The sequence below is a fragment of the Suricata suricatta genome, chromosome 14 (genome assembly GCF_006229205.1).
Source record: "Suricata suricatta isolate VVHF042 chromosome 14, meerkat_22Aug2017_6uvM2_HiC, whole genome shotgun sequence".
Classification (NCBI taxonomy): domain Eukaryota; kingdom Metazoa; phylum Chordata; class Mammalia; order Carnivora; family Herpestidae; genus Suricata; species Suricata suricatta.
Window position 1 is genome coordinate 63,929,296 of NC_043713.1, and position 16,535 is coordinate 63,945,830.

Genomic DNA, 16,535 nt, shown 5'->3' on the forward strand with positions numbered 1-16,535 from the left:
TTGTCTGGCACTTTGGAAGATCAGAAAGGAGTAAGATGTAATGTTGCAGAAGGTAGAGTTGAATGGGGTGAGGACTTGAGGTCACATTTCGGCTGTGTGATGTAGGCAAGTTGGGGGTACCTCTCTGGGCCCTTACTCTTCATTTCCATAATGGAGATGTACATAATCCCTGCTTCCCAGGGTTCTGCCAGGATTAATCAGAGAGAACCGAGCTCACAGCTGGATGAACAAGGGGCGAATGCCCGAGCGGCTGCAAAATGCGGTCTGATAATCATTATACCCTGCCGCGCAGGGCTATGCAAAGAGGGTGTGACTCCAGCATTTGGTAGCTGTGTGAGCCGGGGCTGGTCACCTACCCTCTCTGTGCTTGGTGCTCAGCACAGAGTTGTGAGGAGGGTCAGCTGGGATGCTGTGAAATGGGAGATGGGAGAGGCATTTTGGGGTAACAAGAGCGAGGGGCCGTGAGGATGCTCTTGGTTGGGCTTCTGCCGGGAGTGTGCAGTGCGCAGTTGGAGTCTGACCTGGGTTCGAATCCTGACTTTGCCCCTTACTCTCCAAGTGACATCAGGCCAATTTCTTGGCCCCTCTGAGCTGGTTTCCTTATCTGGATAGCAGAGATAACGACTTTTTACCTAAGAGCTGGCCTTGAGAGTTGCCGAGTGGGGGAAACTCTGAGAGAACGTTTGCCACCCTTTCCCCACCCTTGGGCCTGGAACAGACTTTAGAAATGGCCCTTTAGTCCACTTGCCCAGAGTTCAGAGAGGCCAGCCTGGACTTGCTCAGTGAGGTCGGTGGAGAGAGTGGTTGTCCAGTATCCCGGGCACTGGTCCCCTGGACCCATTCCCGCAGCCTGCTCTGCCTCAACAGAGACACTGATGAGATTTATTTTATTTCATTTTTTAAATGTTTATTTATTTTTGAGAGAGAGAGAGAGAGAGAGAGAAAGAGAGCACGGATGGGGAAGAGACACAGAGAGAGAGAGGGAGACACAGAATCCGAAGCAGGCTTCAGGCTCCGAGCTGTCAGCACAGAGCCTGACATGGGGCTCGAACCCATGAACTGTGAGATCATGACCTGAGCTGAAGTCGGACGCCCAACCAACTGAGCCACCCAGGCAGGCGTCCCTATTTTTTTTTTTTAATGTTTATTTATCTTTGGCGGGGAGGGGCAGAGAGGGAGGGAGACACAGAGCCAGGGCTGGTCCAGGCTCCAAAGGAGGCTCCAGGCTCTGAGCTGTCAGCACAGAACCCAACGTGGGGGCTCCATCCCACGAACCAACCGTGAGATCATGTTGCCAGCCGAAGTCGGAAGCCCAACCGACTGAGCCACCCAGGCGCCCCGACACTGACCAGAGATTTAAATTTACTCCCCTCCCCCTTTTACTTCTTTACTTTTAGCGGTCTCTTCTCTAGTTCGGATGTCCTCAGTTCCCATGGGGCCACAACCGTAGCCATGGCGACGCGGGTGGAGGTTGGCTCCATCACTTCCCTGACAGGAGCACCAGGCCTCAGCGAGACTGCCCAGGAGGAGACCTTGAAACGGACCTACTTCTGCCAGGCTGGTGCCACCCCCGGGGCGCCCTCCTCGCTGCTCTTGGAAGGAAAGAGCCCCCTCAGGAGCCCGGCCCGCTTACTCCCCCTGCCCAGACTGGCCCCCAAACCCTTCTTCAGGGAGGAGGTCCTGGACGTGAACCCCGCTGCCCCGTCCTCGGGGCCTGGCCCCAGCAGCCCGTCTCCCTGCGGGCACGCCCAGGACGTGGTGGCCAAGGACCTGGGCGAGAGGATGCCCGGCCTGGTGGGGCAGGAGGCGGGGAATGGCCAGGGCCTGAGGAGAAGCTCGTCTCTGTCCAACAAGGCTGCCTTCCCGCAGCCCCGGCCCAACACCTTGATCCTCTTTGAAACCACCAAAGCCGGCCCCGCCCTGGGGAAGGGGACCAGCGAGGGGACTCGGGAGGCCACCACGGCCGTGTCTCAGGAGCCCGCACTGGGCCCCCGGCCCGAGGTGGCCGCCAAGCCCGCCCTGCCTGCCCGAAAGCCTGGGACCCTTCCCCGACCAGCCTCCCTGCCGCAGGACACCGGGCCAGCTGCTCCCCAGGAGGGGAAAGGCCCAAATGAGCCTGTCTCAAAGGCCAGCCATGTGGAGGACGTGGGTGACCTCGTTCAGGAGCCCAGGCCTCTCCTGAGGAGAAGGCCTGTGTCAGCCATTTTCATTGAATCTGCTGTGCCTCCGAAGCCAGGCCCAGGCAGGGCGGCCACGGTGGGGAAAGCGCCTCCCACCCCACCTGAGAAGACATGGGTGCGGAGGCCCAGGCCCCTGTCCGTGGACCTCACGGCCCGCTTTGAGAGCAGAGAGGCCTTGCTGAAGCAGGTGGCTGATGAGGCCACTGCGGGTTCTGCTGCCCAGTGTCCGGGGCCCGAGAGGTCTGACCCAGAGCCCAGAGCAGAGAGGGCGTGTTTGGCCAAAGCAAACCTTCGCCTTCACGACCCAGACTCAGACTTCCCAGAGGTAGCCAGGAAGGCCCGAGAACAGAAGGAGAAGGTGCTTTGTAAGCCGGAGGAGACGGGCAGCCTCAGAACTACCGGGGGCTCAGCCAGGGGCATCCCTGAGGGTGACCAGCACCCCCGGGGGGAGAAAGTAAAGCTGCTCAGGGAGCCGGAGAAGGTGCCCCCACCCCCCTCCCCCAGGCTGGGAAAGGACCAGGAGTTGGCCGAGGTCAAGAGCAGAGCGGTGGACGGGGAGAGCCGGCTGGAGGGAGGACCGAGCCTCAGGGGCAGCGGCAAGAAGCGCATCAGCCTGTTTGGGGAGGAGAGCACTGTGGCTTTGGCCACAGAATCCGAAGCCCCGCCGGCCACCCGTGAACCCCCGCCCGCTGCCCCCGAGCCTGAGAAAGCGGCCGTGAGTGTCCAGGAACGGATCAGAGGCTGGGCGGTGGGGAGCTCCGAGGCAAAGCCAGAACCCAGGAGGAAGACCTTCCCGGCTCGGCCGCTGTCAGTGGATCTGACCAGACTGTAAGTGGGAATGTTCCCTGGGCTTCGCTCAGCCCCCAGCTGCCTCCGACCTCCTACCGGAGGCCCCTCAGGAAAGGAACCCAGGCACCAGGCTCCGTGCTAGGCACCCCACGGCCCCCCCAGAGGAGGTGGCGTTAACTTCCATTTCTCAGATACGGAGCTGAGGTGCGGAGAGGTCACACAGCTCCCCTCCGGGCCCACTGTGTGCCAGTGGCTCAATTTCTTTGTCTTTTCTCCGCTTTACATTTTGCAGTGGAGTGATGTTGTGCCCATTTAACAGATGCGGAGAGGAGAAGTGAAGTGCCGTGAGGAAATCTGAGCCCTGTGTAATTCCGGCGCAGCCTGGGTCCATTTCTCAGCTTGCCTTTCCGGAAGCCTGAGGATATTTACTGGATAGCCTAACCTTCCATGAGTGGCCCCAAAATAAAATCAGATGGTTCAAGATAGCCTGAGCAAGTCCCTTTCCCTCTTGAGCCTCAGTTTGTCTCACGGAAACCTTCCCTGAAGGGTTAAGGCAGAGACTAATAGATAATGCTGTGAATCACTCTGCCCACGGGAAGCCTCACTACATCATAGGTCCAAGTGATATTATTAATCCTGTTAGTTAACCATGATTTTCTAAGCTCAGCCAGGCCTCTGTTATCTCTTGCCCCTTTGTTTTGCCACAAGTGGCTTCCCAGCTACAACAGGGAGATGCCACTGGGCGGGTCTACCAGCTCACTAATGACATGCATGCTGCTGACATACTTTTGTCGGATGGGAGCTTCCAGGAGCCACCTCTGGGCAGACTGCCCTCCCGGCACTGGGAACCAGGGCAGCCAACCAGGCTAGGGTTAGATTGGTGGCTCTCAGCATTTAAAGCCATCTGGAAAAAAAATACTGATGCCTGGCACCCCCTGCCCCCATCCAGAGATTATGGATCGGTTGATCTGGGGAGGGTCTCATATCTTGTTCATTTTTAAAAGCTTCCTAAGTGATTATCATGTCCAGCCAGGCCCCAACTAAGGTAACAGGGAAAGAGGCACCCACGCAAGGGACCTCACACACCTTTTCCTGTGTCCCTCTGGTGCCTCAGAGTGTTCTCATCTACAGATGGGGAAACTGAGGCTCTGAGTTTGGAAACGACTCATCCACAGCTTCATGACTCCTGGGTGGCAGACCCCGGCTTGCAGAGGGCGACAGGTTTAAGTGGTTTGTTTCTCTCCTCTCCCTTGTCTATGTGGCCCCCAGCCAGAGATTCATGTTTAGGCATCCGCTCCAGAGCTCTTCAGAGATGGGAAAATGCTAGCAACAGAACACCCTTTCTCTCTCTTCCCCCTTGGCAAGTGGAGGGCAAACTGAGGCCCAGACTGGGACGATGACTTGGCCAAGGTTACCCGAGAGGCAGAGACCTGCCCGTGCCCCCACACATTCCACGCGGCCCACCACCCCCAGGTCCCGTGGCAGGTCCATGGTGGGGGTGCTGGTATGCCTGGGGTTGCTGACAGCAACCATTAATTATCTCTCCTGGGGCATCTTTACTCTTCCCTAAACGCGCTCACATAGCTATTAGCGCCTTGGGTAGCCTCTTATCTGCCCTACAAAAGACGATGGGGAGGTGTTAATTATCCCCGTTTTATAGATGAAGAGACAGAGGCTCAGGTGGGGCCACAGGCACAGCCTGAGCTCCGAGCTCCGCAGTGGGGAGGCAGGAGAGCTAGGACATCACCCAGGTCTCTTCCGCCAGGCCTGGGGCTCCTGCTACTCCAGTGATGCTGTGTTTAAGGTAAGCTCTCCCCGCCGGGCCTCTCTCGATGTGGCGACCAGAAAGGACACACAACACATCTTTTCTCAAAGCACACCAGGCAGTGCTGCTTTGTTGATCTCAGCGCTGAATTCACCCTTGGGCTCCTGAGCTGGCTATGGGGCGCGGGCGGGAGGGAGTCACAGCTCCTGGCCCTGTACAAGTAACTTGGACCTTCTCGTACCAGGTTTTCAAGTCCAGCTTCGAGCAATGAAGTCCGATATGAGAAGTGTTCTGAGCTAAGCAGCGAGCTTCCTAAGGAACCCGGAGAAAAGGTGGGAGGCCTCTGTGTTGGGCATGTCTTGTTTGCTAGTGGGTGGCTTTACTTACTGGAAAAAAGAGGTTTCAGGATCCACAAGCCCCAGGAAAGGATCAGAAGCCTCTCATGAAGAATAAAACTTTTCTTTTTTCCTTTAACGCTGGGACTTTTCAAGTCCCTTTTCGGTTTGTGATTCTGTACTCTTTAGTGCTAAATATGGTTTACACGTGGAATTGCTGCGTTTTATTTTGTTTCCTATGCAGAGAGATAGAGGGGCCTGACTTTCTAATGTACGAATGCTTGCTTTATTAAGAATTCAAAATTTAGATTAAAAACTGTTCATTGAAACTCCCTCAGTTTCCCTCATTATGTCCCTGTTCCCTACCTCTCAGCTTGTCACCCAAGAATAGCAGGAGTAGGGAAACTAAATTTCTTTAAAGTATTTTTATTTGATTGGTTTAATAAGAAAAAGCTTATAAAATCACTACTAGGTCTAACTATTTTGTGGCTGATGCATCGTGCAGAGTTTTAATCTTTTTTTAAATGCTTGTTTATTTTTGAGAGAGAGAGAGAGAGACAGAGCATAGGCAGGGGGAGGGGCAGAGAGACAGGGAGACACAGACTCCAAAGCAGGTTCCAGGCTCCAAGCCGTCAGCACACAGCCTGATGTGGGGCTCAAACTTGTGAACCGCGAGATCATGACCTGAGCCAAAGGTGGACACTTAACTGATTAAGCCACCCAGGGGCCCAAGAGTTTTAATGTTTTTTAAAAAACAGCTTTGAGGTGTAATTGACACACAGTAAACTGCACACATTTCAAGTACCCACTGATGTGTTTTGACACATACCTGTGCACACCTGTGAAAATACCATCACCATGAACATAGCGAACGTCTCCAGCACGTGCAGATCCCTCTTTGGTAACCACTTTTGTCCCCTCCCCTTACCCCCAAACAGCCACCGATCTGCTTTCTGTTACAGTAGATCCATTTACAGTTTTAGACATTTTTGGGTAGATTTTTCTATAAATGTGACTGATGCTATTTTTTAAATCTCTCTTCTCTCACTCACAATAATTATTTTGAGATGCATTATATTGTATGCATGTACTTATCAAAAGTTTATTCCTTTTGATAGCTGAGTAGTATTCCATTGATGGGTAGGCCATTTGTTTCTCTGTTTGCCCTGCTGATGGGCATTTGAGTTGTTTCCCGTTTTGGGGCCATTGCACATAACAGTGATGTATGAACGTTGTGGGCAAGGCTTTGTAGGAACATCTACTTTCTTTTCTCTTGCGTAGATGCCCCAGAATGGCTGGATGGTACAGTGAGTAGGGTTTTAAACACCAGAGCGTTGTGGCAAGCCCACTTGTACCCCATGAGCTGGATCTGAATGGCAGTGCCTACTACCACTTTTGGGGCTTTTTATCCTTGGATATTCTGAATCACTTCTTTGAAAATGGTTGAGAGAGGGTCTGATGGGTGTAAAGCCTCCATATTCACCTTAAAATGGTATAGTGGTAGCAATAATAAAAATGAGATGGGCTTGTGAAGCAAGCGGGTCAAAATGCTGATCTATCCAGGGGATAGGTTGAGGTGAACTTAGTATTTTCTCTGAATTTTGTAAATGTTAGAAAACTTTCAAGAAGTAAAAGTTAATAAAGGAGTCTTTGCTTTAATATAATGAGATTTGATCTCTGTAAATAGATTTTTCTATTGGCAATTTTTTTATTGTGGTAAAAGACACATAACATAAAAGATACAATTTTAATTTTTAGGGAAAATGGCTATATATATTATTTTAGAGAAAGAGAGAGAGAGGGCACAAGTTGGGGGGCGGGCTGAGGGAGAGGGAGAACCTCAGGAAATGTCGAATCCATTGAAGGGCCCCATTCCATATCCCTGAGATCATGACCTGAGCCAAAATCAAAAGTTGGGTGCTCAACCGACTGAGCCACCCAGGTGCCCCAATAGTGAATATATTTTTAAATATAAAAACAGTCTTTCTCTCTTTATATGCATACACACATGCACAAACACAAATTTAAAAAATACACAGGGACTCCTGGGTGGCTCAGTCAGTTGAGCATCTGACTCTTGTTTCCGGCTCAGGCCATGATCTCACAGTTTGTGGGTTCAAGCGCCATGCTGGGCTCCCTGCTGTTAGAATCCTTGCTTGGGATTCTCTCTCTCTCCCTCTGTCTCTCCCCCTCCCCTGCCCATACTCTCTCTCTCTCTCTCTCTCAAAATATATAAATAAACTTGAAAAAAAATACACAGTACTAGGAGAAAGTTCTGGAACGTTCTTCAAGGATATACTCCCATCGATAACAGCTGTTATCCAGGAAGGGGACTGGTACGTGACTATTTGAAGGTTCAAAAAGGACTTGAGCTTTGCATTGTTTAGATAGAATAGATTTCTATATTATTAGTGCAAATTTTATTTACTAAAACAAAAACTTTAAATCAAAATATTTTTAAAATGCTTTGATGGAATTCTATCCTCTGCACTAGAGATTAGTGGCCCTTTGTGCATCATAACCATTTTCTTTTCTTAATTTTTGTTTTTTTAATATAATCTATTGTCAAACTGGTGTCCATACAACACCCAGTAAAAGCATCATAACCATTTTTAAAGTGAATAATTCAGTGGCATTAAGTGAATTCTCAGCATTGTATAACCATCACCACTATCTGGTTCCAGAATATTTTATTTTCATTTTTAGTTATTTAAATAATCTCTACACCCAACAGGGGGCTCGAACTCATGACCCTAAGATCGAGTTGCACTCTCCCCAGCCCGGCGCCCCCAGAATTTGTATCACTCACTCCAAATGGAGTTCCAAATGGAAACCCTTAGCCAGTCACTTCCCATCTCCCTCCTGTGGCCTCTGGCAACCACAAATCTACTTTCTGTCCCTATAGACATGCCTCTTCTGGGCATTCCCTACAAACAGAATCACAGAACACGTGTCCGTTTGTCTGGCTTCTTCCATTCAGCATAATGTTTTCAAGGTTCCTCGGTGTTGGAGTGTGAATCAGTACTTTGTTCCTTTTTGACGGCTGAATAATACACCACTGTACAAATAGACCCCAACTTGTTTATCCATTCTTCTGCTGGTGGACATTTGGGTGATTTCCACCTTCTATATATAGTGCTTCTATGGATATAGATGTATAAGTTTTTATTGGAACACCCACTTTCCCTTCTTTTAGGTATTTATGCAGGAATGGGATTGGCTGGTTTGATGGTTAACTCCTTGTTTGACTTGTTTAAGTAGATTTATTTCTTACTTAATTTAATTTAATTTATTTGTTTTGTTAGAGAGAGAGAAAATGCAAGCGAGGACAGGGGCAGAGGGAGAGAGAGAGAATCCTAAGCAGGCTCCATGCTCAGTGCAAAGCCCAAAGCAGGGCTCAATCCTGTGACCTTGGGATCATGACCTGTTTGAAATCAAGAGTCAGACGCTCACCCGACTGAGCCACCAAGGAGCCCTAAAGTAGACTTATTTCCAACAACAAAAAAAGATTAAGAAATGGCTAATTAATACATGCATATCCTAAAATCAAACAGAGCTGAGTGTGTCAGGAAAAATGATGTTCTCCTCATTCCTTCCTCCTGCTCTCATGGACGCCCTTACTTGCTGATGAATCTCCGTGCCTGTTCACACTTACAGTTGTTTAAAAACTGGAATTGCTGGGGCGCCTGGGTGGCTTAATCAGTTGAGCGCCCGACTTTGGCTCAGGTCATGATCTCACAGTTTATGGGTTCGAGCCCCGCATCAGGCTCTGTGCTGGCAGCTCAGAGCCTGGAGCCTGCTTCTAATTCTGCATGTCCCTCTCTCTCTGCCCCTCCCCTGCTCATGATCTGTCTCTCTCTGTCTCTCAAAAATAAATAAATGTTAAAAAAATAAAAAATAAATAAAAACTGGAATTGCTTTATAAATATGCTGGCTGCAGTCTGCTTTTCTCCCACCCGCACAACAGCGTTTTGTGTTTTGGTAAATGTGACATCAGGACCCCTGTCCCCTTCTGTGGATCCAAGTGCCCTGTGGCATTCTGCTGTCTGCATTAGGTCAAAGCTCACTTAGCCCGTGCCCTACAGTAGGGCACCTAGGTTGTTTCTGTGTTGGTCTGCTTCCTCCCTGAGCCTTTTTATTGACGCAGACTTGGGCACTTGAGCCAGGAAAGAGTCTTGGGAGGAAATGGGCCAGATTAAAGGAAACGAGCGTTTGAAGATCATGACATGTCCAAAAGCCGTATCTGTTTATTTTCTTGCCAGCAGTTTCCGAGAGTGTCCATTTTCCCACATCCTCATCCTCTCTGGGTATGTTCGGTCTTTAAAATTTTATGGTATCTCACGTTGTGATTTTATTATTTCTTAAATTTTTTTATTTTTTAAATAGTATTTTTTTAAGTGCCTATTTATCTTTGAGACAGAGACAGAAAGATCACAAGCAGGGGAGGGGCAGAGAGGGGGAGACACAGCATCTGAAGCAGGCTCCAGGCTCCGAGCTGTCAGCATAGAGCCTGACGCGGGGCTTGATCTCACGAACTGTGAGATCATGACCTGAGCTAACGTCTGATATGTTACCGACTGAGCCCCCCAGGCGCCACTGTTGTGGTTTTAAAAGCAGCTGTGTTGATCACCTCACCTCTTCCTTTGCCTTTCAAGTCCCTTAACATAAGTTGGATTGTTTCTTTCTTTTTTTTCAGCAAAAGGAAGGGCATAGTGTGGGCGGAGCCTCCGTCCCAAGAAGCTCCGGGATGCCTGGAACGCTCCGCGAGAAATCCAGGCAGACAGAGCAAAAGGACAGTCCTAACCAAGTCCCTGGCAGCTATCGGGGTGAAAGCTCGGTGGGGGCTCTGAGCCCTTCTGACAGCACTCCAGAAGACGATGGAAGCTTCCAGACCGTGTGGGCCACGGTGTTTGAGCATCACGTGGAGAGACACACGGTGGCTGGCCAGTCAGGACGCTGTCCCTTGGCCACGGCCCCCAGAGTTGTGGCTGACGCCAGTGTTTCAGAGCTCAGACCCAGGGACGAGAGAGGCTCCTGGCCGGGGAAGGGCCTGCCTGAAAAGACAGCCTTCAAGAACCAGAGCTCCAGAGCGTTTGAAAATCCTGATGCAGAGACATGGGGACGGACTGCCCTTTCAAACGGTGAACCCAGACAGTATAACCTGCCCCTCCCAGAAGAATACCCTTTGGACGAAAACCACAATAAAAACCCCTTTGTCCAGCGTTCTGAAAACCCTCCCCCATTCCAGAAGGTGGAGCCCAAGTATGACATTATGCACACAGTGGGCAGGCGTGCGCACAGTGAGGCCATCTCTATGGCAACGGAGGAAAAAGCAAGGACTCTGCGAAGTGGCAGGTCTCGGCTCTCACCACAGGGGAGGCAGCAGTCCCCTGAGGTCACCCCTGCAGCGCTGGAGGGCAGGCTGGAAGGTCAGGTGGGGTCCGTCCAAAGGGCCAGTTTGATTTGGGAAGCTCGAGGGACTCATGAGGCCGGTGCACCAAGGCCTGACTTCCGGGAGCCAAAGGATACACTTGGGGGCAATTGCCTGTCACCCAAATGGACAAGTGGGGTGACCTTGAACTGGCATAAAGCCACTGTGGTGGGCAGTGAGGACAAAGGCTCGGAACTGAGCCCCGAGGTCAACAGTGAGCGTGCAGCCAGGTTGTGTGGCTCCGACGCCCCCTCTGGGAGGGCCATCCAGGCATCCGTCTGGGAGTCCCTGCACGAGGGGCCCCAGGGGGCCAGAAACAAGTTAGGAGGCTGCAGCTCAGCAGGAGAAAGGGGTCCCCCCTGGGGGTACCCTCTGGACCCTTCCTCTAGGGCCAAGGATGAGCCCTCTGACTTTCGAGCCCAACCACACCCAGAAACACTGGTGCAGAGAGGGCCCCTCGCTGTGGCTGCTGGTGACCGTGAGCCCAGGCCGGCCCAGGCACCAGAGCCTCAAGTCAGGATGCGGAAGGCGGGTCCCACGGACCAGAGATTCGAGAAGTGGCGCCGGCGGACCTTACCACACGACGTGAAGTTTGATGAGTTCAGCTTCCTGGCCCCAGAAAATGCCTCGAAGGCGGAGCAGAGACGAACAGACCATTTGAGCCCCACCAGCAGTGCCTTACGAAAACCTCAGCTCTCCCACAATAGGGTGGAGACCCAGGAGGTGAACCCAAGTGCTTCACAGGACCTGATTCGCCCGGTGGTGAAGCAAGGGTCCTCTCTGGAACCCAAGGCGACATTTTTTGCAGTGACATATCAGATTCCTGATACTCCAAAAGCAAAAAGTATTGTTAAGTCAGGGTCCGAGAACTTGATGGAACATTCTAGAAAACCAGCACCGCCTCCATCTCCTCATCCTCGAACACCTACCATGGTTTCTCTTAACCATGAAGAGCCACCAGACGGCCAGGGCAGTCAAACCTGGACTAAAGCCAGAGAGCACGACCACACAAGCTTTTCAAAGTCTCCGAAACAAACAGACCACCCGTCACCTCTTGGAGACAGGATTCTGGGTCCTTCCAGTGAAAGAATCACAGATGCCGATGCCATGTGGATTCATCGGGGACCAGAAGATGGCACTTGGTTTCAGAGCAGTTGGAAGGGTAGTGGGAACCAGAGGTCCCCTAGCTATGCTCCCAAAACGCCCCCAGCTTCCAGAAGTCACCCAGAAGCCGACGATCTTCTCGCCAGAAGGGACACTGAGGTGGTCCGGGCAAGGGTCCTGGGTAAAACCAAAGATGGCTACAGATCCAGCGTTCTTGACATCGACGCCCTGATGGCCGAGTACAGGAAGCAGGAGGCTCAGGGGCCGGTGGAAGGGGCACCCTCAGCCAGGGCGGAACCGAGAAGGAGCAGCTGGAAGGAGAGGCCGGAAGCCGAGGGTCTCCGGAAACAAGCCGGTTTCACGGAAGCAAACCACGGTTCCACTTCCGGCCCCGGCAAGCCGCTGGCAGAGACCCCAGGGGCAACCGCAAACTCCAAATCCAGCCCTCTGTGGGCTCCGCCACTCTCGGCTCCTTCTGAAAATCATCCAGGGGTCTCCTCGGGCCCCGCCGGTCCCAGGAGAAAAGCTTCAGGAATCCCCGATGATGACAGACAGGCCCTTGCTAGTAAACGTCAGGGTGCAAAGTATCCGAGTCCCCCAGCCGAATCAAAGCCCATGACCTGGGAGGACCTGGGCGGTGGGGCCAGCATGTTGCCCAAGGCCTCCCCCCAGCACCAGCAGAAAGGAACCCCAAGGAGGTCCATCGAGAGGAAAGAGGAGGGCAGTGGGCTCCAGTGGGGCGATCAGCCCTACGGCTGTGGCAGGCCACTGCTGGATGTCAAGAGAGCCTGTTCAGAGAAGGGTCCCCCGGCCAGAATCCGGGAGGGCCTGTCTGCCTTGCAGGAAGCCAGAGACAGGAGGCGAGAGCGCCCCAAGGGGAGGTCCAGCGTCCCCGGAGACAGTTCCGAGGTCAAGGAGACCTGTCAGCGGGAGTCGGGGACTCGAGATGGTCTGAAGGTGAGTGTGGGAAGACCGTTTCAGTTTTGTAAGGCGTTGAGGAAGCACAGAGGCCAGGAGGTCTGAAACTCCCATGCGATGTGGGCCAGGTGGGGTATACACATGAGCGATGGGCATGGTGGCAAATAGAGAGCTCATTCTCTCCGCAGGGGTGTTGGGGAGGGGTAGCTGCTGCTTGGTTCCGGCTGGTTCTTGACACGTGATGGCTCCACTGAGTCCACGGGGCCACCAGTTTGAAACCTCTGGCCTAGAATGATGATAATGATCGGTATCATTTATGCAGCACCCGCTGTCCGTTCCTGTGAGTTGTATCAAGTTTGCTATGTCCTGCACATTCAGCATCATGCATGACGTTTCGTGAACATTCAAGGAACACTGGCTGTTTAAATGCTGATTAATTTATTTTGAGAGGGAGAGCATGCACCTGAGTGGGGGAAGGGCAGAAAGCAAGAGAGGGAAAGGGAATCCCAAGCGGACTCCCAGTCATCAGCACAGAGCCCTACATAGGGCTGGATCTCATGAACCTTGAGACCGTCACCCAAGGTGAAATCAAGAGTCTGATGCCTCGCTGCCGACTGAGCCACCCACGTGCCCCAAGTGAATGAGTGATCTTTTTTTTTAATGTTTTTATTTATTTTTGAGAGAGAGAGAGAGAGAGAGAGAGAGTGTGAGCAGGGGAGGGTCAGAGAGAGAGGGAGACACAGAATCTGAAGCAGGCTCCAGGCTCTGAGCTAGCTGTCAGCACAGAGCCCCACACGGGGCTCAAACCCACGAACCGTGAGATCATGACCTGAGCCAAAGTTGGGCACTTAACGGACTGAGCCACCCAGGTGACCCTGAATAAGTGATCTTCCACGAGTCTCATGACAATCCCTCTTTTGCGGAATTGTGGTTGTTTGGGTTTCCACAGAGGCAGACCTTTGCAAGTAGCTGTTTTAGGACGTGACTCTCTGCTGGAATCCCTAGTGAGAGGTGAGGCAGAGAAAGGGAGGCTGGTGGTAAGGGTGCCCCTGTGGGAGTCTGAGTGAGGCTCATTCTCACTGGAGACCTCTGGGAAGTAGCATAGATCACCCCGAGTTGTCCTGTCCAAGAAGCAAGGAACCTGGCATATGTATTTTCCAGTTCCCTTCTGTCCTCACCTGGGCTGTTTCTGGGACTTTCAACATTCACGCTCTTGCATCCTGGCAAGTGCCATGCTCAGTGGTGGAGAAGAAACCCCTCTCATAGCAGGACGCCATTGCCATGGGCATGTACTTGAACGCAGGGCAGGGTGCCCACAACGTCTGCTGTGGATGTGATTGTCTTGTACTGATGAAAAAACCTGGGCTCAGAGAAGTTAAGTAACTTGTCTCAGGTCACAGAGCAACAAGTGGCAAAGCTAGTATTTGAACTCAGGTCTGGCTTGATACCCCAGCTTTTGAGTAGGCTACTCTTTGGTAAATGAGGAATCTTGAAGATGGGGAAGAAATCTGAAACATGGAGCCTGCCTTTGGGTAGCTTTTGATCTCTTTGGGGAGATGGGACATGGTGATCCCCGGCCAGGAAATGATAGGGTGCAGAGGTGGGGTGCTGGAGAAGAGGCCTAGGAAGGCCTCCTGGAGGAGCGGCTGGCTCAAGCCCACCCTGGAGGGATGAACATGAATTCGGATGGGCTGGGGTGGGGGGCGGGGGGAGGGGGCGGGGGAGGTTAAGGGCGTTTGCGGCAGAAGCACAGCACATGCACAGCTTTGGAGGTGGGGACAAACCAGCATGCTCTGGGAGCGGTGTGGAGTCTTAGTCCCTCCACGGCCACCCCTATGGTGTGGCATCAGCGGACTCGCACCCACATCCCACATCTGCCGCTTGGACTGAGTGGTGAAGGGCCTGAGCCTCAGTTTCCTCCTCTGTAGAAAAGAGAACCGAGGCTCCCGCCTGGAAAGGGACAGCGTAGACATGGAGCAGTGGGATAGTATCTGCAAAGAAACTGAGGTTTTCCAGTTACCACGTTCAGACCCCTCTGTGCCTCTCACCAGCTGTGGGCAAAGCAGCCACATTGCCTCCCGGAGCTGACCCAAGTTTCTGACCAGCAGCTCTGTGGGTGGGCTGAATGGAGACAGAGCACGGGCCGGGCCCCCATTGGGCGTGGGCACATGGGACCTGTGGATGCGCTGCCCGAGGCGGGTTTCACCCGTCTGTTATTGTGGGAACAGCGGGAGAGGGGAGGAGGCGAGGAAATGTGACACTTGGTCCATTTGCCAGTGTCCTGCTCAGGGGCCCGCTGGCAGCGGGAGAGTCAGGCGTTGGGGGGACGGGGGGGGGGGTCTGGCCCAGCCTTGGACACCCGCCCAGGCTGCGCAGGCCCCACGAGTGCTCATTGTCAGGGTATCTGTTTTCTCACCGAGGGATTGGGAAGCCTTGGACCAGCTCCACTTCCCTTCCCTCCTGCCCGACCGTCTCTGGTTCTTGATCTTGAAGAAACAAACAGAAACAACACAGAAGGACAAAATGTTGGTTGTTGAAAATTCAGACCTTATCAGAATGAATAAAAACGCATACCCCTTGGGCCTCCTTCCTGTCCCCACTGTCCCCCCAAGATGTAGGCAGGGTCACAGTGTTCGCTGTGTTGGGGCTTTCCCACACACCACAGAGCTGCTTGTCCCTCATAAGTATCTTGATTTGTAACTGTGGTCTTTTCCCTTATTGCCAAAGTAGTGAACGCTGGTGTCAGATTGAATCACGTGATGCAAATACACAGTTTAGCTCCCCTAAACGAGGGGTCTGGGGTGCAGCCTTCCAGGCCTGTCAGTGGTTCTCAGCTACGAACAGTTTTGCCATTATGACACATTTGGCAAAGTACAGGACATATCCTTCCTTCCTTCCTTCCTTCCTTCCTTCTTTCTTTCTTCCTTTCTTCCCTTTCTTTCCTTTCTTTCTGTTTATTTATTTTTGAAAGTGAGGGAGAGAGCAGGAGAGGGGCAAAGGGAGAGGGAGAGAGAATCCCAAGCAGAATCCCAAGCAGGCTCTGCACTGTCTGGGCAGAGCCCAATGTGGGGCTTGAATCTGTGAACTGTGAAATCATGACCGGAGCCAAAATCAAGAGTCAGATGCTCAACCGACTGAGCCACCCAGGCGTCCCAAGTGTAAGACATTTTCTGTGGTCACAACTGGAGACGTTTCCAGCGGGTGGAGGGCAGGGTGCTACTCAGCACCCCGCAGTGAGCACCTGGACTCCCCCAGCACCAAGGCCCATCCAGCCCCTTAGTGCACATGGCTCCACAAGTGTGGAAGCCCCAGTGGATACAGACACAGGTAAATAACATGCTGTCTAATGGAGACATGGTGATATTCTACAGGAAATCCCACAACTTGCTTTTTTTTTTTTTAACTTAACAGTGAAAAAGAACAACAGTGTATATAGGTAGATAATCACGTTATTATTTTCGGTGACTGCAAAATATTTTAAAATCCTGAGCCCAAGCTTTTTTTTTTTTAATAAGTAGGTTATTTTCTTTCTTTTTTTAAAAAAGTTTATTTATTTATTTTTAGAGAGAGAGCAAATGGGCAGGGGCACAGAGAGAGGGGAGAGAGAGAACCCCAAGCAGTCTCCATACTGTCAGCACAGAGCCCGATGCAGGGCTTGAACCCATAAACCGTGACATCATGACCTGAGCTGAAATCAGGAGTTGGATGCTTAGATGACTGAACTACCCAGGCTCCCCAAGCCCCATATTTTTTTATCTGCATACCTATTTTATTTTATTTTTTTAATGTTTATTCATTTTTGAGAGAGAGAGACAGACAGACAGACAGAGCATGAGCAAGGGAGGGGAAGAGAGAGAGGGAGACACAGAATCCGAAGCAGGCTCCAGGCTCTGAGCTGTCAGCACAGAGCCCGACGTAGGGCTCGAACTCACAAACCATGAGATCATGACCTGAGCTGAAGTCGGACGCTCAACCGAGGGAGCCCTGTCTGCATACTTATTGATGGACATGTG

The 16,535-nt window shown here is 52.0% G+C and overlaps 1 protein-coding gene across 1 annotated transcript in view; it reads left to right on the forward strand.

The window, feature by feature from the left end:
• The window catches only part of KIAA1671 (KIAA1671 ortholog), a 186,189-nt gene that overhangs the window by 54,688 nt on the left and 114,966 nt on the right, over positions 1–16,535 (forward strand). The window contains exons 3-5 of the mRNA XM_029922102.1: positions 1,398–3,008; positions 4,979–5,066; positions 9,766–12,561. Of these exons, the coding sequence (XP_029777962.1) occupies positions 1,453–3,008; positions 4,979–5,066; positions 9,766–12,561 (4,440 nt within the window). The 5' untranslated portion in view covers positions 1,398–1,452. The remainder of the gene's footprint in view (positions 1–1,397; positions 3,009–4,978; positions 5,067–9,765; positions 12,562–16,535) is intronic.